General features: G+C 37.0%; 1 protein-coding gene across 1 annotated transcript in view; it reads right to left on the minus strand.

The window, feature by feature from the left end:
- The window catches only part of LOC126978262 (unconventional myosin-XV), a 41714-nt gene extending 35150 nt beyond the window's left edge, over positions 1–6564 (minus strand). The window contains exon 1 of the mRNA XM_050827003.1: positions 6280–6564. Coding sequence (XP_050682960.1) covers positions 6280–6564 — 285 coding nt within the window. The remainder of the gene's footprint in view (positions 1–6279) is intronic.
- Between the last annotated feature and the right edge of the window lie 17399 nt (positions 6565–23963).

The following is a 23963-nucleotide window of genomic DNA, read 5'->3' on the forward strand; positions in this document are numbered from 1 at the left end:
AAGAATGACTTCCAGCAAGACTCGGTGCTGGGTCATTAAGCTCAGTCTACGCAGTCTTGGTTGGAAACGAACTTTCGACTTCATCAGAGGACTGTAGAATGGCCGTCGCTAATCCCGATCTTAATCCGCTGGATAATGATTTATGGTCAGTTTTAGAGAGTATGGCTTGCTCTCAACGCCATGATAATTCAGAGTCCCTAAAACAATCCGTACGATGGGCAGTGAAGTACTTTCCCATGAAAGGAGTGCGTGCTTCTATTGATAACTGTGCTCAACATTTAAAGGACTGTATTGCATCGAATGGCCAAACGGAAACAGATGAAAACAAAATGATACAAAGATTAAAAGACTTATATTGGTAGTTGTGTCGTGGCATTCTGACATTGAAATGGTGGCTATTATTTATTATTAAGCAATGACTAATAAATATAGTAATAAACCAGACTTTATATCTAACTGAATCTTGTTCAATATCCACATATAGAAGTTTTCACTTGAAGGTGGTTACCAAGTCATGTGAATCTTTTCATTTCAAGGGGCTATTTATATCTGTCAGCCATCTAATTATTGATTTATCAAAATAATATCAAGTAATTAGATTAATATTTGAGAATACTAATCTGATATGTTCTTACTTTGTTTTTTGTGTTTTTAGGAAGTATTAATCATACAACTTGGTAAATGATAAGTTTATAATACAATATGTACCCTATATCTATACTATATAATATATATAGTTATTAACAAGGATGCAAACATGTCATCTCACAACTTATAGACTACCCGCAATTTGTGATTTAGAATAAATCGGAATGGCAAACGTGAAACAACACGTAGATATAGTTTCATATATTATATTGCATAAGTCTTGATAAAATATATGCGTATAATTTTGTCCAAGACATCTAAATTTATCTATATTAGTATTTAAAATGCACATAATATGCATTTTGCACACAATTTGCTGCACAAGTTCCTAAGGCATCAGTCTGTCAGAACAAGTAATGATGAAGTATAAATATTAGATTTACAGAGACTCTACTAATTCAAGGTAATATAAGAACACACCGGGCACAGAGAGGCGGCTCCGAATAAGTTAGAAATGCGGAAAGTAACACAACAACTCACCTTCAACGTGTAGCTGTAGTTACTTTTTCTTGTCTTAATTATCTCGTGAATATCACGATCAACTCATTATCATATGTCTAATGAATATCCGACAAGCGCTTTTGTAGACAGTACCTACTCGGTAAAAAGGTAAATAGGTTTTCAGGTGAGTAGTTTATAATAAACTACCAAAATGTGTTTCATTGGCAAACCACCAAATAATCACATAAGCTTCTAAGCCATAACGACCTCGTTACTATACTATACTAGTTACGCCATGAACATTCTTACATATTTTCTCGGAATACCAATTAACTGTTAGCAACTGTTATAATACATCGTGTTTATTTTAAACATAAAATCCTAACATCGAATTTAAGAACCTTTATAATTACATGGCACATAATATGCAAAACAAAACTTACATAAGCCTCACATACACTTTCTATGATAATTTCATTTATTCGAATGGATCTACTCGGCTCTCGTACCATCGCTAACAACAAAATATTAAATCTTGTTAATTTATTATGAAAGTGGGAAGGTCCCACACGAGGTATCATTGCAGCTCAACCAGACCGGAACTAGACTTTCCATGGGTCTTCATTTGGTCCATTATTTTACACTTTCTTCCAAATCGTTCAATTATTAAGTCCTTTCAACTATGTCCTATTATAAATATTTATTTTTCTATTTGTTACTGTAATTATTTTATATAATTTAATTAAATGTCAATAATGCATCTTTAACCGTATCAATTAACATGTTTAGAAAACACAAAGAGTCGTTAGGCAAAGTAGAAAATATATGTATACAAAATTGACAGCGGGACATTAATCCAACTAGGTTTTCAAATGAAGTTTTTAAAATCACTGTTCGATCATTAAAATGGAATCCATCGAATAAATGTGCCTTCCAAGGGCGTGCATATCATACAAGCAATTAGGCAGTGCCTACCTCGTTATGAACCTAAATAAATATAATGTTAAAGTTAATTTAGTTTAATTTGGTTCCGGTATTTCATAATCAAACTTCTATTGAACCCCCACTCATAAAATTCCTAAATACGTACGGTGCCTAGCGCTCCAGACAATATTAGTAAACATAGGGTGTAAGAAACCTATTAGCAGCCTTAAGCAAAGGAAAAGAAGGTCCTCGAACGTAATATCTGGTAGAGTGGTGTAGGAGGACTACATATGATGAGAACCGAGCACGCACCACTGGCTGACATACAACAGGTTCACACGACGATGACGTTGGTAAGCCGGAAAGGGAATCACGGTTCGCTGATCACAATTGTCGCTCGCAAACAAACCTAATGTAATTATGTCCGATTCGCCATTTGTACACGCTCAATCCTGTATACATTTAACAAAATGACTCATTATTTTGTTAGTGTTAAACATAAAATCAAAAACAAAGAACTTGGAGTCCCCGCTATCGTCAAAATATCTATAGCAGCTATGTAAATTTTTGTGACTTTTTAATGGCATTTTATTAGAAAGTCACTTATTTATTAAATTTTTACGTAAACACCTACCCACCTACACAATTAATAACAATGACATTTCTTACCTAGTTTGCCAAAAACACTGACAAATGACATAGTGTCATTGGAATGATCGTTTATGGTACCTACAGAAGAAAGAGACTCTAAGGACCATGAACCCTAAAATTCAATGCTAAAACCTTATAAATTTATAAGTTGTTAATGATTTAAACAATGGGCAAAATTAAATTTAATAGAGTAGGTGATAGATATAATTCTGTATAAGTATATTACCGCGCGTTACTGCCGAGCATTACCAAAACTCCTGACATTCAACTGCCCAAAATACATACAAATGATATCCGCACTATAATCTGGTGATGAATATTTAAATGCACTTTCACAGCTCTGAGTTCCAAGTGCTGACTTGTTTGACGCGCGCTGGTTTTTATTGAGAAATGTCTTCCTTTATCCATTGTTGTGCAACTCTACATGCAATACATAGATGTGTGAGAAGTGTGAGCCATTAGGAAATTAATACCGCTAAATATGGGACAATGGTACCTACTGGGGTCATTTATTCCTTTTGTTATATTATTATTTCCTAATATTTCCTGTATGTTCCACGTAAAGTTAATTACTGTAAAGATATTGTTAAGAACACATTCTTCGATATCTCTCGTCATTGTAATCGAGAAAGTAAGCTTAAGCCCTATACCGAGGTGGATACTGAATGAGACTGAACTGTCACGTTTTGCTATATGACGCCCCGTTCGGGTAGCCGGTTCGAGTTGACTAAGGGAGAGCTCGATCACTCCGAGCAAAGTTGACCAGAGTAATGAATACTTATAATTATGAATATGGTAAATGTTATTCAATTATAAATAAATAATAAAAAAATATATTTAATTATATGAACCTTGGTAAAGTTTTAAAATATGAAATATACCTATTTGTATTTAATTGGGTGAATATTATTATATACTTCACAAAATAATAATAATAATAAATCTGTCTAGAAAGTTGTAATAAAGATAACCAGAAATATATCCATGTGATATACTTAATAAATGTTTGGCGACACTGAATAAACCGCTTTATTAATATTTTGTTTTATTTCTCTCTCGTGTATCGTAATAATTATCGTAATTCCAGTCGTATGACTTACATTATACGAATTACTATCGAATGGTGAAGAGAAATTAAAACCGTTCACAATTACTGTAAATTATAATGATGAAAGCCTAATTTATGCTGTGTAGTATCTACATTGTAAACTAGTAAGTGGACTCCGGTTTCAACAGTTAAGACTATATTAAATGCATCCCATCGTAAGTCCCTCGCTATAGAACTAATTTCTATAATATTATATCAACTTGTATAGTACCTATGCCGTTACTTGCAATATTACAATTATTGATAATGTCTGTTCTGTTACTACTTGAATAAAAAATCTACTTGTAAAAGTTGTTCTAGAAGTAGTTCTAAAATATATTTGTTTTACTAACAAGGATGTGGGTAAACATTGTGTACAGAATACACAGACAGTCTCATAGATGTCAGCAACGTGTGTCGCGTCTAGTTGGCGAGTCACGACATAGCACCTGCGCCTAGTGATATAATATCTTCGGAACGCAACACAAGCATTACAAGGACACTTGCATATTACTATTATTATATTATAATCTTTATTCACGTTACATTTAATATTTGAAACATATAATAATTTGACACTTCTGTGGTATACGAAGATTACTTATCATCAAGTTGTTTTACAGAAGAAGAGAGAGCAATGAGCGCACGGGTCACTTGAAGTTAAGTTATCACGGAAGAACAAATTCTCCTGCAATACCAGAGCGTTACCGGACTTTTAAAGAAGTAGTTCGCGACTTTTTAAAGGTTTTGCCCTGTGCTTCCTGTGGCGTAGAAAGAATAGCGGAGTCCAAAGGTGTCGTAGGAGTCGAAGGCTTTTCGTTGTGGGGGCGTCACCGGATCCACCCTGAATGTGGACTTAGGCAACATTAGGGGATAAAGTTGAAGTATCCACACACATCCACATCGTGTGAATGATATCCAATGTGGCGCGTGATAACCCAAAAAAAACCTTATTGTATTGATAAAATTTTAAAGGAAAGTAGTGTTGTTTTCTTAACAAGAGGAAAAATATTAAAAAAAAAGAAAGACTATTAGAAAAAAAATTGATTAAGTGTGGAGCAAGTCAGCATTTACGAACAATGACGTTATGTATAGAATGTCATTGGTTACTAAACAATAAAAATTGTAAAATCAACAAAACTCAATGTTCTTTGGGTCGTTTAAAGTATTGTATTCGAATACTCTTTGTATTAAGCTGCTGACACCTGCCATCATATTCAACATGACTGCACAATTAGCTCCGATCACTACTATTAAAATTATAAAACCAATACTCTAAGCTTGGTGGTCTACTTTAGCGTCACATTGGCTAACTTGTGGTATACGTGCCACAGAAGCCACACTAGGAAGAATAAATTGAATAGAACAGAACCAATGCTGTAATTGTTGGAGAGGGTTGATGACTAATAATAAACAAATGATACGGTTATCTGTTGAGTAAGGATTCCATATTTTTGTAGATCCCATCTTACAAGGTCATTCATTTAACGATTTATATTTGTGAACATAATGACTTGGAAACTGCAAACGCTGTCTAAAGAGGAAGCGTTATTTATTTGATCATCAACACGATGATGTCAAGCGAGAAAGAAAAAATTCGAAACAATTGTGTGAAAATTAATGAGTATTTAATTCTAACCATTGGAAGAATTTTTTACTAGCTAAACTATTATTGAAACTAAGATTGAAATGTTAATTTAAGTTGAATAAATAAATGGCTGTATTTTACACCGTCACTAAAATTTCGCAGTCAGTAAGTAGACACTTACGGACAAATTAAACTCTACCAACACAACATTCTACCAACTTAGAAGTGTAACACTAAACACAAAAACTGAGAAGTACTAGACATTCTTAACAAATTGCATTGCCATTTGACCCATCTTTAGTTGTTTTTTTTCTATGCATTGCAATACATAGCCCCATATTAATTGTGAAATAACTTCGCGCGGCTGAAATCATTAAGATAAAAAAAAAACGTTGAAATAATATATACAGTCAAAAAGTGAATAAGTAAGGATGAACTGAGAAGAGAAAAAGACAAAATAAATATTGTCTCTGCTTACGTGATGTGAAAACGCATTACAGGAAGAATGTAATGCAATTTTAGTTTATAATTTTTATAATTGATAATTTGGTGAAGAAATGCTAATATTAATTGAACAGAGATTTGAATTGACTTTTAAACAACTTTTGCAACTTTTTAATTATTATTATGTGATTTTTATTTAACATAAATATTTTTTTTGTTTATTTGCAATTTTGAATTGACGAATAACAGGCAAACTAAAATTAATGAATTAAAGTAGGGCATAATATCGTGAATGTAAATCTTTCATTATTTTTCATGCATTCATCTAAATTTGTACAAAAATTTATTTAAGTAAATATAGAACATTTAGAAATAAATTATGATTGTCTCAATTTTTGAATGTTCTGTGTGTTAGGTAAAAGAACGTGCGCAAGAGTTAGCCCGCGACAAGCAGACAATTGAGATAGAGGAGTACAGGTTGGAGAAGATCGGGTACCTGTGTGCAGTCGATGTTGTCCGTCAGGTTCTCGAAGCGCGCGAGAATCTCTTTCACAGACACTTTAGGTTCGGTCGTCTCCTCGTGGATGGTCTCCATGTGGCCGCTGGAGGAGGACGAGGAGCAGGTGTGCGGACACCTGTCCGAGTCGGGCGGGGAGGGGGACAGCTGGAGGTCGAGGTCGGAGAGGGAGTCGGGGCTGGCGGCGCGGCGCAGGTGCTGGTAGTCGCGCTGCAAGGTGCGCCAGCTGTCGCGCATGGCGGTGTCGAGGCGCGGCCGCTGCATGCTGCGGCGCGGAGCCGACTGGCGCTCCGGTGACCGTGTACTTACGAGCGTCGCTGTGACATTCACTATCTACCTTGTCTTGTGTACTTATATGATGATTTTAATACCAAATGATCACTATAATATGCTATATATGCATGTTCGGCGACCGATAACTCCGAAACTATGTTGACATTTTTGTAGGTACTTTTTATTAATGTAATACTAATGTATAATATTTATATCATTAAAAATAACTTGAGTTCCTTTTTAATTCTACTCAATTTAAATTACGTTAGTAAGTAATATGCCTCGCATGACTAATGTGATAAGTACTAAGATTTATTGTTATAATCGCCTGTATCGGAGACAAAAACCAATACAGAAATAAATATCTGACAAAAAAAATATAAAATACTAATTAATACCTGGAAGTAGTAGCGCATTCAGCAGTAAAGTTACCAAATTTCAGTTTAAAAAAAGTACCCGAATACTTATAGATTACAGGCCGAATATTCGCGGTATTATTTTTATATTCAACAGATCAGTTAACTTATTTGTATTTATTTACAAAAATTTTACCTAATCATACATATTATAAAAAATGTGTGAACGTGTAATATTTACGCGCGATTGAAGTAAAACTTGATTATTAACTTTAGGAATAATTAAAAGATACATAAATATATTATAATTACTTATATACATTAAAACCGTGTACCAACTAAGCACTCACGTATTGCTGTAGAGCTAGGAGCATTGTTACATTTTTTGCTATTTTTTTCTTCTCGGAAACGCCGACGATATAACCTCATCTTTTGAGCAAAGTTGGCATTTCATTCATTATCTTTATTGATATTATTCATTAGAAAATAAACACACACAAACATACACTTTTGACAGATCAAGTCATTATCAGGTTCTTAATTTTCTCTTTATTCTTATTTATTGATGAAACAGTAATATGTTTTTCCGCTATTTAATTTAATTGATTATTATTTTCATTTCATATTCTATTTATAATCCATTAATACCACTCGCACGTTTTAAAGTTTTCACGCATTAAATAAAATAATATAAAAAAAAAAATGAAATAAGAAATTGAAGCCTACATTATTAATTATCACATATATGACGTTGTTATAGAATATTAACGAATATGGCTGTATGTATGGGCTCAAAGCTTTTGCATGCCCTTATAATGGACGAAGAAACCAAAAACCGGATAGTTCAGAAACGAAACACCATCTTGCCGTAACCGACTTCCGTAGCTCGTCCAGTTACCTCGTAGTCGCGCCTAAACAAATTACAACATTACGCCCGTAACCAGTCCTACTGAATTTGAAAGTAAGACTTTTTTAGAAAAAAGTCTTAGTTCAAAGAGACTTACAGTTGTTTCGAGTATGGTATTTTTAATTACCTTATGTTGCTTCTTCACGGTCAAGTATTTTTTTTAAAAAACATTACGTTACAACGTACTACTATAGTAGTTGTATACAACTACGTTTGAAAGACATTTATCTAACATTAGTTGTTCAGAAGTTAATCAATACTTTATTTAGTAAACTAAACATCTTAATTTATCTCATGCTAGCTGAAGTTCTCGACTTCATCCGCGTACGAGTACAAACATGACTGATCACGTACCTACTGCTTGTAAAATTTCTTAAAACTATAAATAACATTATATAAAACAAGCTGCCCAGACAGACTTCGTTCTGTCAAATAATAGTAAAAATTAAATAAATATAACGTTACTAGTTATTTCCGAGTGATCCGGTTATTTATCTATCAATATGCATAATAATACTGTAATATCTTCGAAAATATTCATTTAAATTACATCATTACATACGCAGTCTCGTTATAAGTAAATAATAAAAAAATGGTTATTGGGTTAAAAGACATTATTATATAGACATTTAGTGTCGCAAACGTTTTTGTAGAACTTTTTAAGATATACAATTGTATAGTATATAGTATTATTTTGACATATCTCGTAATATTCAACTGCGCTGCACCACACCGCATTATTTTCTTAAGATTAACATTTTTAATATCGTTATATCATTTGAATGGAATATCCGATTTTAATATTTTAAAAAAGTATTTTAATAATATTCATCAATAGTGGGATAAGGATTAATACAGAGGTATTAAAAATATGGTTTGATTATTGTCGGCACTTTTATCAACTTTAAAAATGTAAAAAAGTAGTTAAAGTTTCATAACTATAGTATAATATGTCCAATATATTATGGTATCGCGGACTTTTTGTATTGATACGTTCTATAATACTGTACAACATTTATTTGTATTTTGTTCTATCATCAAGTTTACACAGCGCACGCGATGACAGATTTAAGACTATTTTTTTACAACTTGGGTAATATTATTGCACTTTTATTAGCGATCACTATTTTTTTTGAAAATGTTATATAATGACTATGGTGCAGGAAATTTTGAAATCGGTCCAGCAGTTTTTGTGTGAAAACATAGGTAAATACAAAAACACAAATGTTTCCTCTTTGTAATATTACTTACTTATAAGACTTTATTGAAATCTATCCAGTTGTTTTGCCGTGATGCGCGCACAAACGAAACTTATAGGTATAGATAAATATAAAATTAAAAAAATCAAATATGAATTGAAAACATCATCAGTAACCATCAATAGAAACTTAATTTTATACAAAAAAAATAAAATTATAACTATCTGACCCGACAGACGCTGTTCTGTCTAAATAATGTAGTCTAAGGCCATCGGAAAAGTGTACTAGTAATTAGTTACTAGTACTGTTTAATTAGTTAAGAAAAATGAAACAAATAAGTAGTTCGTTGTAACTTTAATCGATTATTTAATATTAATTAGCGTATTTTTTAAATTAAATTGTGTTTCCAACTCTAGTATCGGCCGTTTCGTCATTCCCAGCACAACCCCGAGTTGAACCCTTCACGAAAGAAGAATGGAGGCACTTACTTGTTATGTACTGCACAGCCTTCTTTTGGGTCAGGGGTGCGGTTACAACTACAGGCAGGCGAATTGTATAAAATACGTCGCGTTTGGGACTGTAGCACCGCAGTACGAATAAACTAGCACAAAAACCACATAAATCTACCAAAACTACACAAATTTTATCACAGTACACGCGCTTGCGTCTTAAACGTTCTTCAAAGTTTTTTAAAAGTGAAGTTTGCACACAAACGTCAATGTCGAGTGACGTACGCGTGCGCGCCATATTCAAATCAACGTTCATTTGAACGCCGGCGGCGGGCCTCCGCTAAGGCTCTTTCAAAATTGTGTAAGGGAAACAAAACGGCCGACACAATGAGATATAGATATATACCATCGCGGACTTTTCTGTAGACTTATATAAGATACTCAATTCCACCATACATTAATTTGTTATAATATCTCAAAGGCTTTAGGCAGCGTTTTTGTTGAAAACTCCTAGACAGCTTATTTATTTCCGACACCTCCAACAAATCTTTAGTTTATACAAAAATGTATACAAAAATTTAATAAGGATCACGCTATCCAGTAGTGAAAACAGCATGAAAATCGGTAAAGTAGTTTTTGAGTTTATTGCGAACAGACAAAGAGACGCGGCGCTGTTTTATAATATGTAGTGATTAGGACATATTACTTCTTCTTTTTAGCCCCAAACTGAGCTTAGCCACAGTACACTTAAGGTTACAAACAATGATATATAACTTCCATGACTGAGACACAAGCATTCAGATTCATCGTATAAACGTATGGGACGGGATTCGGATCCGGAAATAAGAACAACTAAGAATACCTACTACTTTCTATTATATTTTGGGACAACTCATCATAACACCTAGGCACAGCTAGGTGAAGTATAAATTAATGACCAAAGATTTCATATGAAATGTGTTTGTAATAATTTATCATGTTACCTATAGATCGAGGTCGCGAGTTGTGCAACATAATATCATTCATGACAAAGTTCATCAACGCTGTCTCGGAAGTAGGAAACGTAGACATTTTCTCTGTATTATGTCGAGTCATTACATTAATAGTGTCAGCTTACTTTTGTCGCATTTCGTTGGTATTGTAAAAATGCTTAGCTTGATCTAAAAGTGCTGCTTGCCGTCCGAATTTGTGTACGTTAAACGTCATGTGAGAATAAAATAAGACTCGCTGGATATAAAGGCTTGCCGTAAGGCACTGCAGGAGACATCCGACAACAAGGAGATCTGGATGAGGTATGAGTGTAATATCAATGATTATTGATTGTTGATCAAAATATGTAACTACAGTATTTATATGACATATGTCTTAGATGTATTATAGAGGTCCCTTATAATGGTTTAGTATAGTCATTTAGTACCCGTATGCTATGATGTGAACTCACAAATAAATTAGTACGTTGTAAAACTATACATTAAAATCAATTTAAAATTCAAACATATATTTTTGATTAAATATGAGTTAAAGTATATTTTTGAATCGAGATCTTGCAGCCTCTAGGAAATGCAAAACAAGGTTCTTAACAACTTAATAACGTGACAATATACAATTATTTGTCCTGACTTCTTATAAAAATTGCTAAATGTGGATTAAAACTATTCAGTAGTTCGTAAACCGTCGGACCACACCATGGTATCGCGCACTCATCGTAATAAACAATTAAAATCTAAATGATGTAGGGTGAAAGACAAAGTTTATCTTTTTTAAATACAAGAAGCGATAAGTTTTTATATTTATATTATAGGGATCATTTGTTACTTCCCAATGTGCTTTAGAAATATATTTAGTTTGGACAATAAAATTTAAAAATAAAATATTTTTACAATTAAAAATACACCAAATATTAAATTTGGAATCTGAAGTTTTATATGATTGTTCAAAAAATTTCTTATTTTGGCGCCAATACACTGTACAATATTTTGTGATATTAAAATGGAGTGGGGTGATAAAGAAAACCGAATCGATGGTGATTACATTACACAAAGTAGGTATGGAGCCAAATGCAATTTTTAAAACTCTCCATACGCTTGGTATTAGTAAAATGTTTGTGTATCGGGCTATTAATAAGTACAATTAGACCTCCTCTGTTTGTGACAAAAAAGATCTGGCCGTCCACGTAGTGTTCGAACGAATAAGGTGGTCAGAGCAGTAAGGGAAAGAATTTGAAGAAATTGAAGATGAAGATGACTTAGGACATGCAGCCTATAAGAGAAGTACTGGCAAAGAATATGTAGTAGTACTAGTACAGAAGACTCCGCAAGATCAGTTGAAAAAACGGAACTCTTGCAGCTATACAATAAGGTGTAATTCAGATCGCACAGCGCTATTAACCTACATTTTTATTCACCTAGAAGTTGCCTCTCTTTCTATCGCGTGACTCTTAACTCTTCTGATGGCGTTAGGGTTGTCTTCTTTACCTAATTCTGTGTTCTGTGCCTAAAACGGTAGGTACCTACCTAGTGAAGGTTACCTTATAAAAATAACTTAGTGTTTTCTATAAAATAAACAGGTATTTAAACGTAATTTTAAATCAATATTCTTTCGTTGTCAAACCTAGTGTCGGAAAGTGTCGGAACTGGCTGTATCCCGCCCGGTTTGAATGTGAAATAATGATGAACCATCTCATGATAAAGCACTTCATAGCTCTCAAGTATTTGAAAAACAATCAGTGATACTGTGACTTTACTACAGCTGAAAAGTGTCTTACGTCAAATGACAATTACCAAAATATAATTATGTTAAACGAAATAAGACTTATTATTTCATTTCATAATTACCAAAATATAATTATGTTAAACGAAATAAGACTTATTATTTCATTTCACAATTACCAAAATATAATTATGTTAAACGAAATAAGACTTATTATTTCATTTCATAATTACCAAAATATAATTATGTTAAACGAAATAAGACTTATTATTTCATTTCATAATTACCAAAATATGCAAATGCAAATTACCAAATACACAGTGAAACCAAATTACAAGTATATACGTCCCTTAATATTTATGATTAAGGCTGCAGTACATAATTCAGAATGCATATATGTAATCTAAAAATGTATTGATTGTATGTTGGAAAATCTCTAAATAATTTCTGATAAACCCTGATCTTCGTTGATATGTATTTGTTGTTTATAATAAATACAACATTATGTACTTACTACATAATATGCACAAAACCCACTTTTCTTCATACATTCGATTATCCGAATGCCTCACGACAACCATTAGTTCGTTTAATCGAGTTTCTACTGTATATGCTATCGCAGGCTTTTTTGTAGGACTATTTCAAGTAAACATTTAACTTTAAATCATATGTATATGTAAGTCTAGTGGTTTTCGCAGCGCACGCCAGAATTGTTCGCAGATGGCAGGATAGCATGATTTTTTTCCTATTTATTTAACAACAATTCACGCAATACCTTTAAAAATAAGGACCTATGTGTTATACTGATGTATAAGCTATAATATTGTAAAGTTTCATTAAAACCCATTCATTAGCTTTACGGGTAAGAATAACAAACATCTTTACATACAACCTTTCACGTTTATAATATTATTAGCATGAATTTTGACGAAATGCTCCTATATTAAAAGTAATATTATTGGTATTAAATAATGAAGCAACAGTTTCATAATTTAAAATGTGCAACCTTATTTATTTCGCTGATTGCTTTGTTAGTTATTTCATAATATTTCACTCGCAGTCAGCGACACGAAAACTTATGTAGTAAACTGAATGGCAGTTTCAATAAGACTCTTCATTGTAACGTCAAAATATACCGATGTTAGGAGAATATTTGTAATATTATTTTAACTAATAAATTATACTCACTAAATATAGGTTTTAAATAAAATTAAAATATTATCATTAAATAGAGTTATCGCGTCGACGCCGTGTTTACAAATTTCATAAACGCTTTTGATAAATATTCACACAATTTGTTGATGAACAAACTTGAGAAACGTGGTTTACACAGTGACATATTAAGATGGCTCTCTGTGTATTTGCGACAAAGATGTCAATCCATTGTTATTTAAGGGTTAACATCTAGTTTTATCTCTGAACATCAGGTGTATGTCAGGACTCCCACTTCGGACCTTTGTTATTTAATATATTTTTTAATAAAACACTTCAAAGTAATTGTAATACTTTACGCTGATGATACAAAATCTTTTAATTTGTCACAACATTTGATGATTGCGTCCAATTTCAAAATAAATTAAATATTTTTACCAAATCTGGAAAATTTTAAAACAAATTGCAACTGGATATATAGTTAAATCATTAAAAGCACCAGGAGCTTTGGATACAGTCAGTCAGATAGTAAGACTCAATAAAGTGGGTCGGGTTAAAGACTTATACATATCTACTAATTGATAGTGCGTTATGTTTTTCACATCATATTAAGAAGATATAATACTCAGCTAAAGCCTACAAAATGCTTGGCTTCCTGTTTCGCCAATCTACTGAGTTCGAAAATATTAATATTTTCAACATTTTATACCACTCATTAGAGAGCTAGTTGAGAGCCAATTTTGGAATCCCTTGTTATTCTAAGTATAAAGATCAATTCAGATCAAATGTTTCTATATAGCATTTGATATATTTTGGGTCGACTGTGGACCCCACTGACCTTATAATATATAATAATATTTGAACTGGAAGAATGTTCGAGAAGATCGTGGTTGTAAATGAGTTTGTTACCTGTGTGTACTGCAGAGCGAACTCGACGATGAGCGGGTGTGCGTGGTGCGCGAGCGGCACGTGCAGCGTGAGCGGGGCCGCGTGCGAGGGAGACAGCTGCAGCGTGCCGGGGGCGGGGCACGACGCTCGCAGACCCGCCAGCGACAGAGTGCGGCGTTCGACCAGCCCGCCGGGACCTGCGCCGACCGCCCGCCGTTAGTGCTCTTTCTTGAGAAACATTTCATTGTTGTTTCTCTAACTCATTTTTCTCATTATATCTGGTTTGTTGATGTATTCTGACTGTATTATTTAAAATATTACAAGAGCCTAAACCCGGTTAAAATTAAATTTCTGTATTAGAAAACAAACCAGTGTAAAGGATTGCGCGATGTTTTTACCACTCCTCAAATTTTTTTAGTACTTTACTTATTACCGTATTTTAATAAAACTTTATAAAACGATTATTTTCAGTAAATTATTAAAATATATACGGCGCTTACGTAACGTACTTTCGGACGGTACGAACGTGTCGGGCTAACGAAAGGCAAGCGAGAGCGGTGAGCACCTTTGACCCCGACGGTGAGGCCGCTGTGGGACACCGCCAGCACGGCGCTCTCGGCGGGCGGCAGGCGCGCGGGGAACAGCCGCGCGAAGTAGAAAGGCCACTCGCGCGCCAACTCCACCGCGCGCAGCTTGCCGGCCGCCCGCGCGGGCCCGCTCTGAGCCCGCAGCCACGCGCTGCCGGCGCGACGCTCCGCACTGCCCAGCCGCAGCGACGGCTCGCTCGACGTGATGTCGCTCACGATCTGGGACCGACATATACCTCTTGGAGGCTGTTGTGACACCCAAATTATAGACTAAATATTAAAGCAATACTTTAGTAATAAATAAAAGTGTACGCAATGTACGAGCCGCTGGCCGCAGGGTGATGTGGACTGGCGATCTTAGCCATCGCGGGTGATCGCCGAGTTGTATTGTACGGTCACCGTATCGTACAGAGGCAATATTATCTCCCATGAATTATAATACACTGCGGAGGCATTAAAACGGCATTGAAGTACATTGCATGCTACAACTACAGAACTAATATTGTGACAAAAAAATATTTGAATTTATAAGGTTATATATTAACACCGATTACATTACTCACTGCACAGCACGTAATAACAATACGACAACGGACTGCTCTCCTACCTGTGCGTACAACAGGTCAAGGATCTGCGGATCACTGTAGGTTTCTAGCGGTGAGAAAAGCTCTTTGCGCACGCGCAGCCGCCAAGGCACCCGTGTGTACGTGAGACATGAACGCGGCGGGGAGGGGGCGCGGTTCGTCATCGGCAGGAACGCTGCGGGAGCCGGCATGTCACCTGCACAGCCAGGGCATCATATAACAGCTTTTCTTTTAAAAAATTAAGCAAAACCAAGCAGAATTGATTCCCTTCCATTATTAAATGCAAATTATTAGAAAAGCGGTTTAATTAGAATTAATAGAAATAAAAACTAAATTAATTGGTAAAACTACGGGGAGGATTAATTCCGCAATAAAGAAACAGGTGATTTTTAACAAGACTGGCTCAACAACTTAACACGTTACCTCCGTATACATGTACCACTTGTATATTTTAAATAACGAGCAGTTAAGAAAACAATAATTCATTATTACGACAGTTACAAGTTTAAAAACAAACAAATCAAAATCGTTAAATAATATAAAACTGACATTAGCTACTCACGTTCAAGGTGCTCAGTTTTATCCGTGACATGTGTAGACACAGACTGTCGTCTCTCTGCCTCGATCTTTCTGTCTCTCTCTTTCAACGCCATGTGAGTCTTGAAAGTTGGGCGGTCGTTCCGCTTCAGGGTATCGTTGTCCGGCGGGAACACCATGTCTGACCGTGGACTATCCCTCGATCGAGCCATCAACATCTCTCGGGAATTCTTACGGCCATCGAATCGTTCAAAATCATCGAATCGTTTCCGATCAAACGTCTCTTCTTGGCTGTCCTTTCTTTCTGTCCTCATCGGTGATATTTCGTATATTTCGGATGCGTCCCTCCCTGACAAGTTGTCTTGATGATGACGCCTAATGTCCACAGACTCGGAGTCCCATTCGTCTCGTCCCGGTCTATCGTAGCTTCTGGTGTCGGATTCGTCTCCCCAATCGTCCCTTCTCCGAGACGAGTCCCGACGGTCTGACGTCAGGAATCTAGAAGCGAGGTCGTCCTGAGATTCGGTATCCTCTTTTCTCCGCGACGCCCAGTTCGCAAGGAACGAGTGTCTATCATCTGCCTCTCTATTTTGATGAACACCGAATGTATCGCGATCTCGCCTAAGCTGAGCAAATGAGGAATCAGAGGGTGGAGGAGGTGCTGGTTTGTCTGGCGGGGAGGGTGGAGCCATGGGCGGGGGTGGAGCGGGCCCTGGTGGCGCGGGCGGGACAGGGACGGTCGGGGTATCCCATCGACCACCACCGCCCAGTTGCCTCTCCAGCATTAATTTCCTAGTATCTTCTAATTTATTAACAGTTCGAGGTGTCTCGGCGGCTGAAGATGTACTCCTAACCGAATGATTCGCGGTAACCCTTTCTAGTCTCTGCCTCATTTCTGAGCTTAGCTTCAGTTTTCCGACACTTCCTGGCGATGGCCTCTGAGCTCCGATCTCAAAGCTCCGCCTGGCTGTACGCTGTGAAGGTGGTTCTCTAGACGACGGTTGTCCGTCAACTTCAAACTCTTCCCATTCGATCCCTGGAGAAGCTTCGGAACGAGATCGACCTCTGGGAGGTTCATGCTCACCGTTGGTCTGCGCTTGAGGTGTGTGTCTTCTTTGAATTTGTCGCATTTTAAATTTGGTAAAATCTTGAGTTGGGTCTTGGGGAGCGGCGTCTTTTGGGGGTGGCCATCTCCATTTTCCAATTCTGACAGTCTTTGCACGCCCGTAAGGATCTAAGAAGGGTCTTATTTCCGAGGGGTCCATGGCATGTAACAGTGGAGGCATCGGTGGCGGAGGCGGAGGAGGCGCACCCGTCGATCCACTTTCGTTGGATTCACGTCTTGTTTTCACCGAATTTCTCGGTGGCGAGTGTACTTGAGCTTGGACCACTGTTGACGATCTTACTGGAGAAGTTGGCACCGAATCAGATGGCTCGGCAACTTGACCAGCCAACAGGGTCTGTAACGCTTGATTTTGTGCCAATAATTGTTGTTGTATTTGTAAGTTTTGAGCCATAGCATTCTGCAGAAATGCACGCTGAAGATTCTGATGATATGCATTTATATCGACCGTTCCTGCTGGAGGCAGATGCAAGCCCATTGCTGCAGCTAAAGCTTCAGGGGTCGCTGGCATTGCTGGCATGGATGGTGGCATAGAAATAGCACCAAAGCCCAATGCTGAAGTGTTCGCCGATGGTCTAGGGATGGCTCCTCCTCCTTTTATGGCACCTGATAAGCTCTCCTCGTCTGTCAGTCTTTTCAAACTATCATTCAAAAATATTGGATCAAAAAGATCCGTTATGTAATCATCGACAGAGTCTACATTTGATTCCTTTCTGCTCTGTTTGTCATCATTGCCACCACCTTTTATAAATCTTTTGAGTTTGTTCTCGTCGTTCAAGAAGTCCAATTGCTCGTTGTACGAGCACGTTAGGAGAGTATCGATGAAGTTACAATAGTTCTTGCCACCTTTAATACTGGCCGCGAGCGACCTAGAACAGAAGGTAAGCCTATTATTGAATATCTAACATAAACGTACCGATGTAAGTACATAATAAAAATGGGAGAAGTTAGCATAAAAACAAAGTACAAAAAACTAAAGTTAAGGTTTTAAGTGAATGGTGAGATGATATTGCGATTTTTTGTGTTACCTTGCGTCCGAGAGGTCGTCGATGTTGGGGTCAAGCACGGGTGAGAACAGGTCATCGAGGAATTGGTCCACGTCGCTGGCCTGGCTCGGCACACGCACGCGCCGCACATGGGACGCAAGACTCGGCGCTTCTGACGTGTCCGACATCGCAGACGATCTATAGTATATTGACACAAATTTTATATGCGTATTTATACTAAACTAGCGGACCCGACAGACGTTGTTCTGTTAAAAAAAAACTCTCGTCGATGGAATTTCGTAAAATCCGTTCTTAGCTTCTTCTTAGGTCTCTATTCGACGAAAGGAATATTCCTACCAAATTTCAAGTCTCTACGCCTTATGGTTCCAGAGATATCGTGATGAGTGACTATATACGTGGAAATCTCTTATATATATACTGTCGTGGTCAAATAATTAGGGACATTCAAGATAGTGAAGAGAAATAACCGATTATGTACATATAAATATAAATCCCTATTGATTTCTCAGTAACTATTAATGGTCCAACTATTATGCAATAAATGGGTGTAAATAAAAGATTAAATGAATAGAAAAAAGTGTTCAATATTCGAGGTTAAACATGTATTCAATTTAAGGTATAATTCTGTAGCTGGACATTTAATTAAGGAAAGTAAAGTAAAATAAATATATATAATAAAAATAGAGTTAAAAAAATCTAGTAATCTCCAGTATTTTAATTTCTTTAACAAGTCCATTTTATTACGTGTTTAATTCAGTACCCAGTAGCAAAACCTTTGTTAGTTATTATCGCTAGACACCGATGTGGCATAGACATTATCAGTTTCTGACATGTTTCGACAGGAATGTTTGCCCATGCCTCACAAAATGCTTTATTAAATTCATCTAAATATATGGTACGATAAGTGGCAACTTTTTTCTTGATTTCGTGCCAAAGGTTCGATTGGGTTGAGGTCCGGGCTAAATAGCCCAAGCCAGCAAATGCTGGCCAATCTAGCACTGATACCGACTGACTGTTATGAAACGACTTGACTGACGGTCCCACTCACGTCCAGAAAATGAACCTCACATTTTGATGTTTCCACCGCCATGTTTCATCTGCTTTTTTGTGAATCTTGGATTCATTTCCGCTTTTACAGGACGCAGTACGTATTTCCTTCCATTTAAAGAAATCAAATTAACCTTGGCTTCGTCAGAGAATAATACATGTTGGCATTGGGCGTGGGTCCAATGTAAATATTTACGTGCAAACGTCAAACGTGCATTTCTATGTTCTTTCTTCAACAACGGTACTTTGCGAGCCACTCCTTCTAACAACCCTGCTTCTATCAGACGTCGTCTAACGGTCCTCGCTGTAACAGCGGATCTTTCGTCCGCCCTAAAGACTTCGTGTTTAATTAAAACAGAGTCTAAAAATGGATCTTTCTTAGCTAGCCTGGTTATCTTTCTATCTTCTTGCGGATTTGTTTTTCTCGGTCCTTCTTATCTGGGCACATTTAGAGCTTTATTGTTGCGCCTGAAATGTTGCACTGCATTGCACACCATAGTTTTTTAAATATTCTGCTATCCCTCGGTATGACCAATCACGCTCGACAAACTTCATGATGATTTTTCGTAGTGTTGTATCGTAACTTTTATTTTTGCCCATTTTTCTTCAAAATAGTTCTCAAAAGTTAAAATTAATAATCTTGATTGCCGCCAAAACTACCACGAAACAATAGGAGAAGAAATAAAAAAATATTGAGATGCAGATTTTGAAAATAGAACGGAATATCTCAGTGTCCCTAATTAAATGACCAGCCAACATTTTTTGAACAAATAGCACTGTGATAATCGATCAGCTATACTGTAAAGAGTTTTAATGTTTAGGACGTTGTTATTGTTTGTATAATCGGGCACATAAATGACTAATTATACTTAAATGTAAGAGATATGAAATCTTGTTTAGACTCGTTGGAAAATAAAAAATAAATTCACAAATTGGTTTAACTACAGAGTGTCCCTAATTAGTTGACCACGACTGTATATATATACTGACCATGGGAAATGGATTTTCTAGATTCAGACCACAAACTTTCAAGAATTGGCCTTGAGATTTGTTAATGGTCATGGCGAATGCAAAAGGATCAGAAATTAAAGATTTGCGGGCTAACTCGACATGCAAAATGTTCATGAAGTAGTTGCTGCAGATCATGAAGAATTGCTATTATCATTGCTGTATTGATCTCTTCATGTCGTTGTTCCTCCATGGTGCCCATGAAATATAATTGTTAAAATTTATGGTGTGCATCTTCGAGAGATTGCAATGATCCAATTCGATGGTGAATCTGTCCTTGTATCTACAAAATCAAAAGCCAAGTCCGTATTACTGATTTGTAAACACTTATTTTTAGAATTAGCATACATAATACATAGGAATAAGTGTTGTAGGTATGTTATTCTTCTACTGTGTGTAAGAATATAAATAAATTAATACCCTGAATGTCGGATTAAATCGTCGCCCCAAATGAGGACATTTGGAAACAAACACTGTACTTTTGAATGTTTGCTAGAAAATGTCGTGATTCGGTAGTTTCCCACTAAGGCAGCACAATACTGGCGTTTCTCCGGAAAATACTTGCAAACAACGTCCATTGACCCAATGTGAACGCTAGTATGCAAGCGGTAATCAGTACTGCAATCGTATCGAAACGCTGCTTGATTCAAATCAGTACTTCATAAATTTCTTCTTGTGCGTCGAAAATTATCTAGTTGTTGATCTATGAGGTTTACTGGCTGCCTTGCTTTGCTCTTGTGATTCAGAAACACAACGTCGAGCCCATACTAACAATCAGTCCAATTCGCAATGTTTCGAATCCTAGTTGCATTACGTCTATGTCGGGAAAGATGGCACAATAAGGTAATAGAAACTCGAAACAAACACACCCACCCAATGACATTCTATACATAAAAACGTCATTGCACCCACCAGTCAATTTAAATAACATGACGTGCAGTTATAATTTATTACTCATGTAGCGTGAAACTAACAAAAAACTTCATTGAATTCTTTCTATTCTCGAGATGTCATGAAAATGTCAATCCATACAAAATGTATGAGAAAAATAAATGTTTTTATAATTATATTTTTTTTGTGATTTTTTCAATATTTTATTACTTATTATCCCATTCCGGACTAAGAGAAACCCAAAAAATCAAACTACAGAAAAAATGGTCTAGCCGTTCTTGAGTTATAAATGGTGTAACTAACACGAATTTGTTTTATATAATATATAAGATATTTTCTGCTAAAAATTTCCACCACAACGATTATATATATGTTAAATTATTTCACATGGTACCAGACGATTAATTGAGAATGCTTAGTCAAACGTAATTAAATTTTATTGTATTAGTGGTGCTCTGATTGAAAATTGGTAAGTGGGTGTGGGTATTGTCTCAATTGAGTAAACGAACAAGGTGTGTGAGGTGGGTGACTGACCGCACGCCGCTGAACTCGGAGCTCTTCTCGATATAGGCGCGGCTGGAGTGCGAGCCGGCCGGCGCTCGCTTGCCCGCGTATTGCGACTTGATATAGCGAGGCTGCCCCCGCGCACCGCTCCCCGCGCCGCCTGACACGCTCGACCCGCCCAGCCGCTCCACCGAGTGGTACCTGCGACCAACACTCACCACTCATTATTTGTACTTAGTTAATATACATGTCTTTCTGTTAGACCACTGTAAAAATGACCCAGGAATATTAGTTTAGTGTACGTGACACGCTACGTCTTACATTCGCGATTTGTATGACACTAGTCACTGTGTTAGTGTGCGTGTATTGCTCAAAAAAAGGTTGCCTCTACACTAAATTTTTTCGACGTTTTCAGAGCTGTCATAGTTAATCTTAATTACACAAGGTATTTGCAAATAATGAACAAATAAATTCTTCAAAAAAGAGTATCTCAGCAAATTGAGGATATTTTTACAAACTTTGATGAAAAAGAGGGTTTGATCGTAGGGTACCCATATTATCCATTATTTTAGTAGCCGCTAAAGAGTAAGTTTTTCTTACCTATCGTTCAGTCTCGACTGCGAGAGCCCTAAATCGGTCAGCTTGGATGCTTGTGGGCCAGGGTTGTCACCCAGCAAGTTGTCGAGCGACCGGCTCCGCACTTTGTCCGAAGGCTGCTCGAAATAGCGCTCGTTTAGGGCTGACTCACGGGATAGGATGTCGTGCGATATCTTTCTGGAATATTCGTTGTGTTTCGGCGGTTCCTCCTCTATCTTCCAGTTGTATTCGGAGGCATTCTCTTCAATGGAGTCTTGTAGTATTCGTTGTATACTCGGCGAGCGAGATTTTGGTGGCTCTGGTGGGGGGATCTGCATAATAGCACATTTTTATTGTTTGTAAGATGACGCTGATGATCTTTTCTTGTAATATGAACGATATATGTATTGGTAATCTCTATTCTATCCGAAAGTTATACAGTCATAAACCTATTTAATTTTGCATTTAAAAGCATGTTTCATCAAATATAACTAAAAACATTTATTTGTTTCTTCGAATCGAATATACTTCATATTACAATATAAATATAGCAATACGTACCGAGGGTCGGTGAGAGCGTGCGGTGTCGTTATCTATGGAGGAGGCGCGCGGCGGCGGCGCGGGCGGCGTGTGTCGCGGCGTGGCGGCGCGTGTGGCGGCGCCGTGCGCGCTGCTCGGAGCGGCCGCGGCCGGGGGCGTGCTGGTGTGCGGGGAGGGCGTAGTCGCTCGCAGCGGGGAGCTACGTCCGCCTAGACCGGCAACCGTTTCTATTTCGCCAATAGCATCTAGGATGTATTCACAGCCCGCCCATTCTGTAAATATTTTTTTAATTAGCTGCAAAGGAATTTAACATAATAAATACCAATATAGTCAAAATATTTACCGGTGAGGTGGGAGTCGTGCTCCAGGCTGACGGTCCAGCCGGTGGCGGCTAAGTCGCGCGGCAGACCCGCGGCCATTAGCGCCTCCCCCGCGGCCCGCTCGCAGCTGCTCCACGAGTCCACGGATACACGCTCGACTCGATCTAGTAACATTAAAATAATTACATTGTTATATATAGCACAATGAGCGATATTCAATAGGTCAATAGAGAAACATTGCGAGAAAATATCAAAATATCAAAATTAAAGAAATTAAATTAATATTTAGGATCATATACCTGTTGGTAGATGAAGCGACAGCGCTATGTCGGCATGCGTGTTGAGTGCGCGCCACTCCAGCAGGGTGGGCGGCGCTCGCCGGGCGCTGCCGCAGCTGCGTGCGGCCGCCGCGTCGCTGCCGCACAGCAGCCGCAGCGCCCGCGTGCGGACGGCGCCTTCCCACTGCTCCGATATCAGCCGCACCAGGTATCTACAGCCACGACATACACTCATACAACATAAGGTCCTTCGAGAATAGTACGGTTTACGAGTGTATAGAGGTATTTCCTGAATTCGAAACAAACCAGTGACATAGTAACATCACTGTCCAGCTGGTGTCTAGTGACTTTTCCAGTGAACTAGCGATAAGTGATAACGTGAAATTGCTATAGCAGATTACATCTGACCGTCAGCTGAGTGTCGCTGACTTACCTACTATGTGATAAGTGATAGTGATCGTTTGTCAAACTTCGAGAATAGATGACCGAGAGTCGATAAAAGTAGTGTTGTTTACGAGGACACTTTAGTATGACAATTGTATTTTTAAATTTATTGCAATATTTTAGTATTATTGGTTTTATTTAAGTATATTACGTTTTTTCTTACATAATTACTACATTATTGTTGTTTAGCATAAGCAATAGTTTTATAATTAAGAGATATTTTCATGTAATCTGCTATTGTTATTTTTTCTTTTGAGTTCAGGAGTTGCTTAGGATTTCCTTTG

The sequence above is a fragment of the Leptidea sinapis genome, chromosome Z, assembly GCF_905404315.1.
Source record: "Leptidea sinapis chromosome Z, ilLepSina1.1, whole genome shotgun sequence".
NCBI lineage: Eukaryota > Metazoa > Arthropoda > Insecta > Lepidoptera > Pieridae > Leptidea > Leptidea sinapis.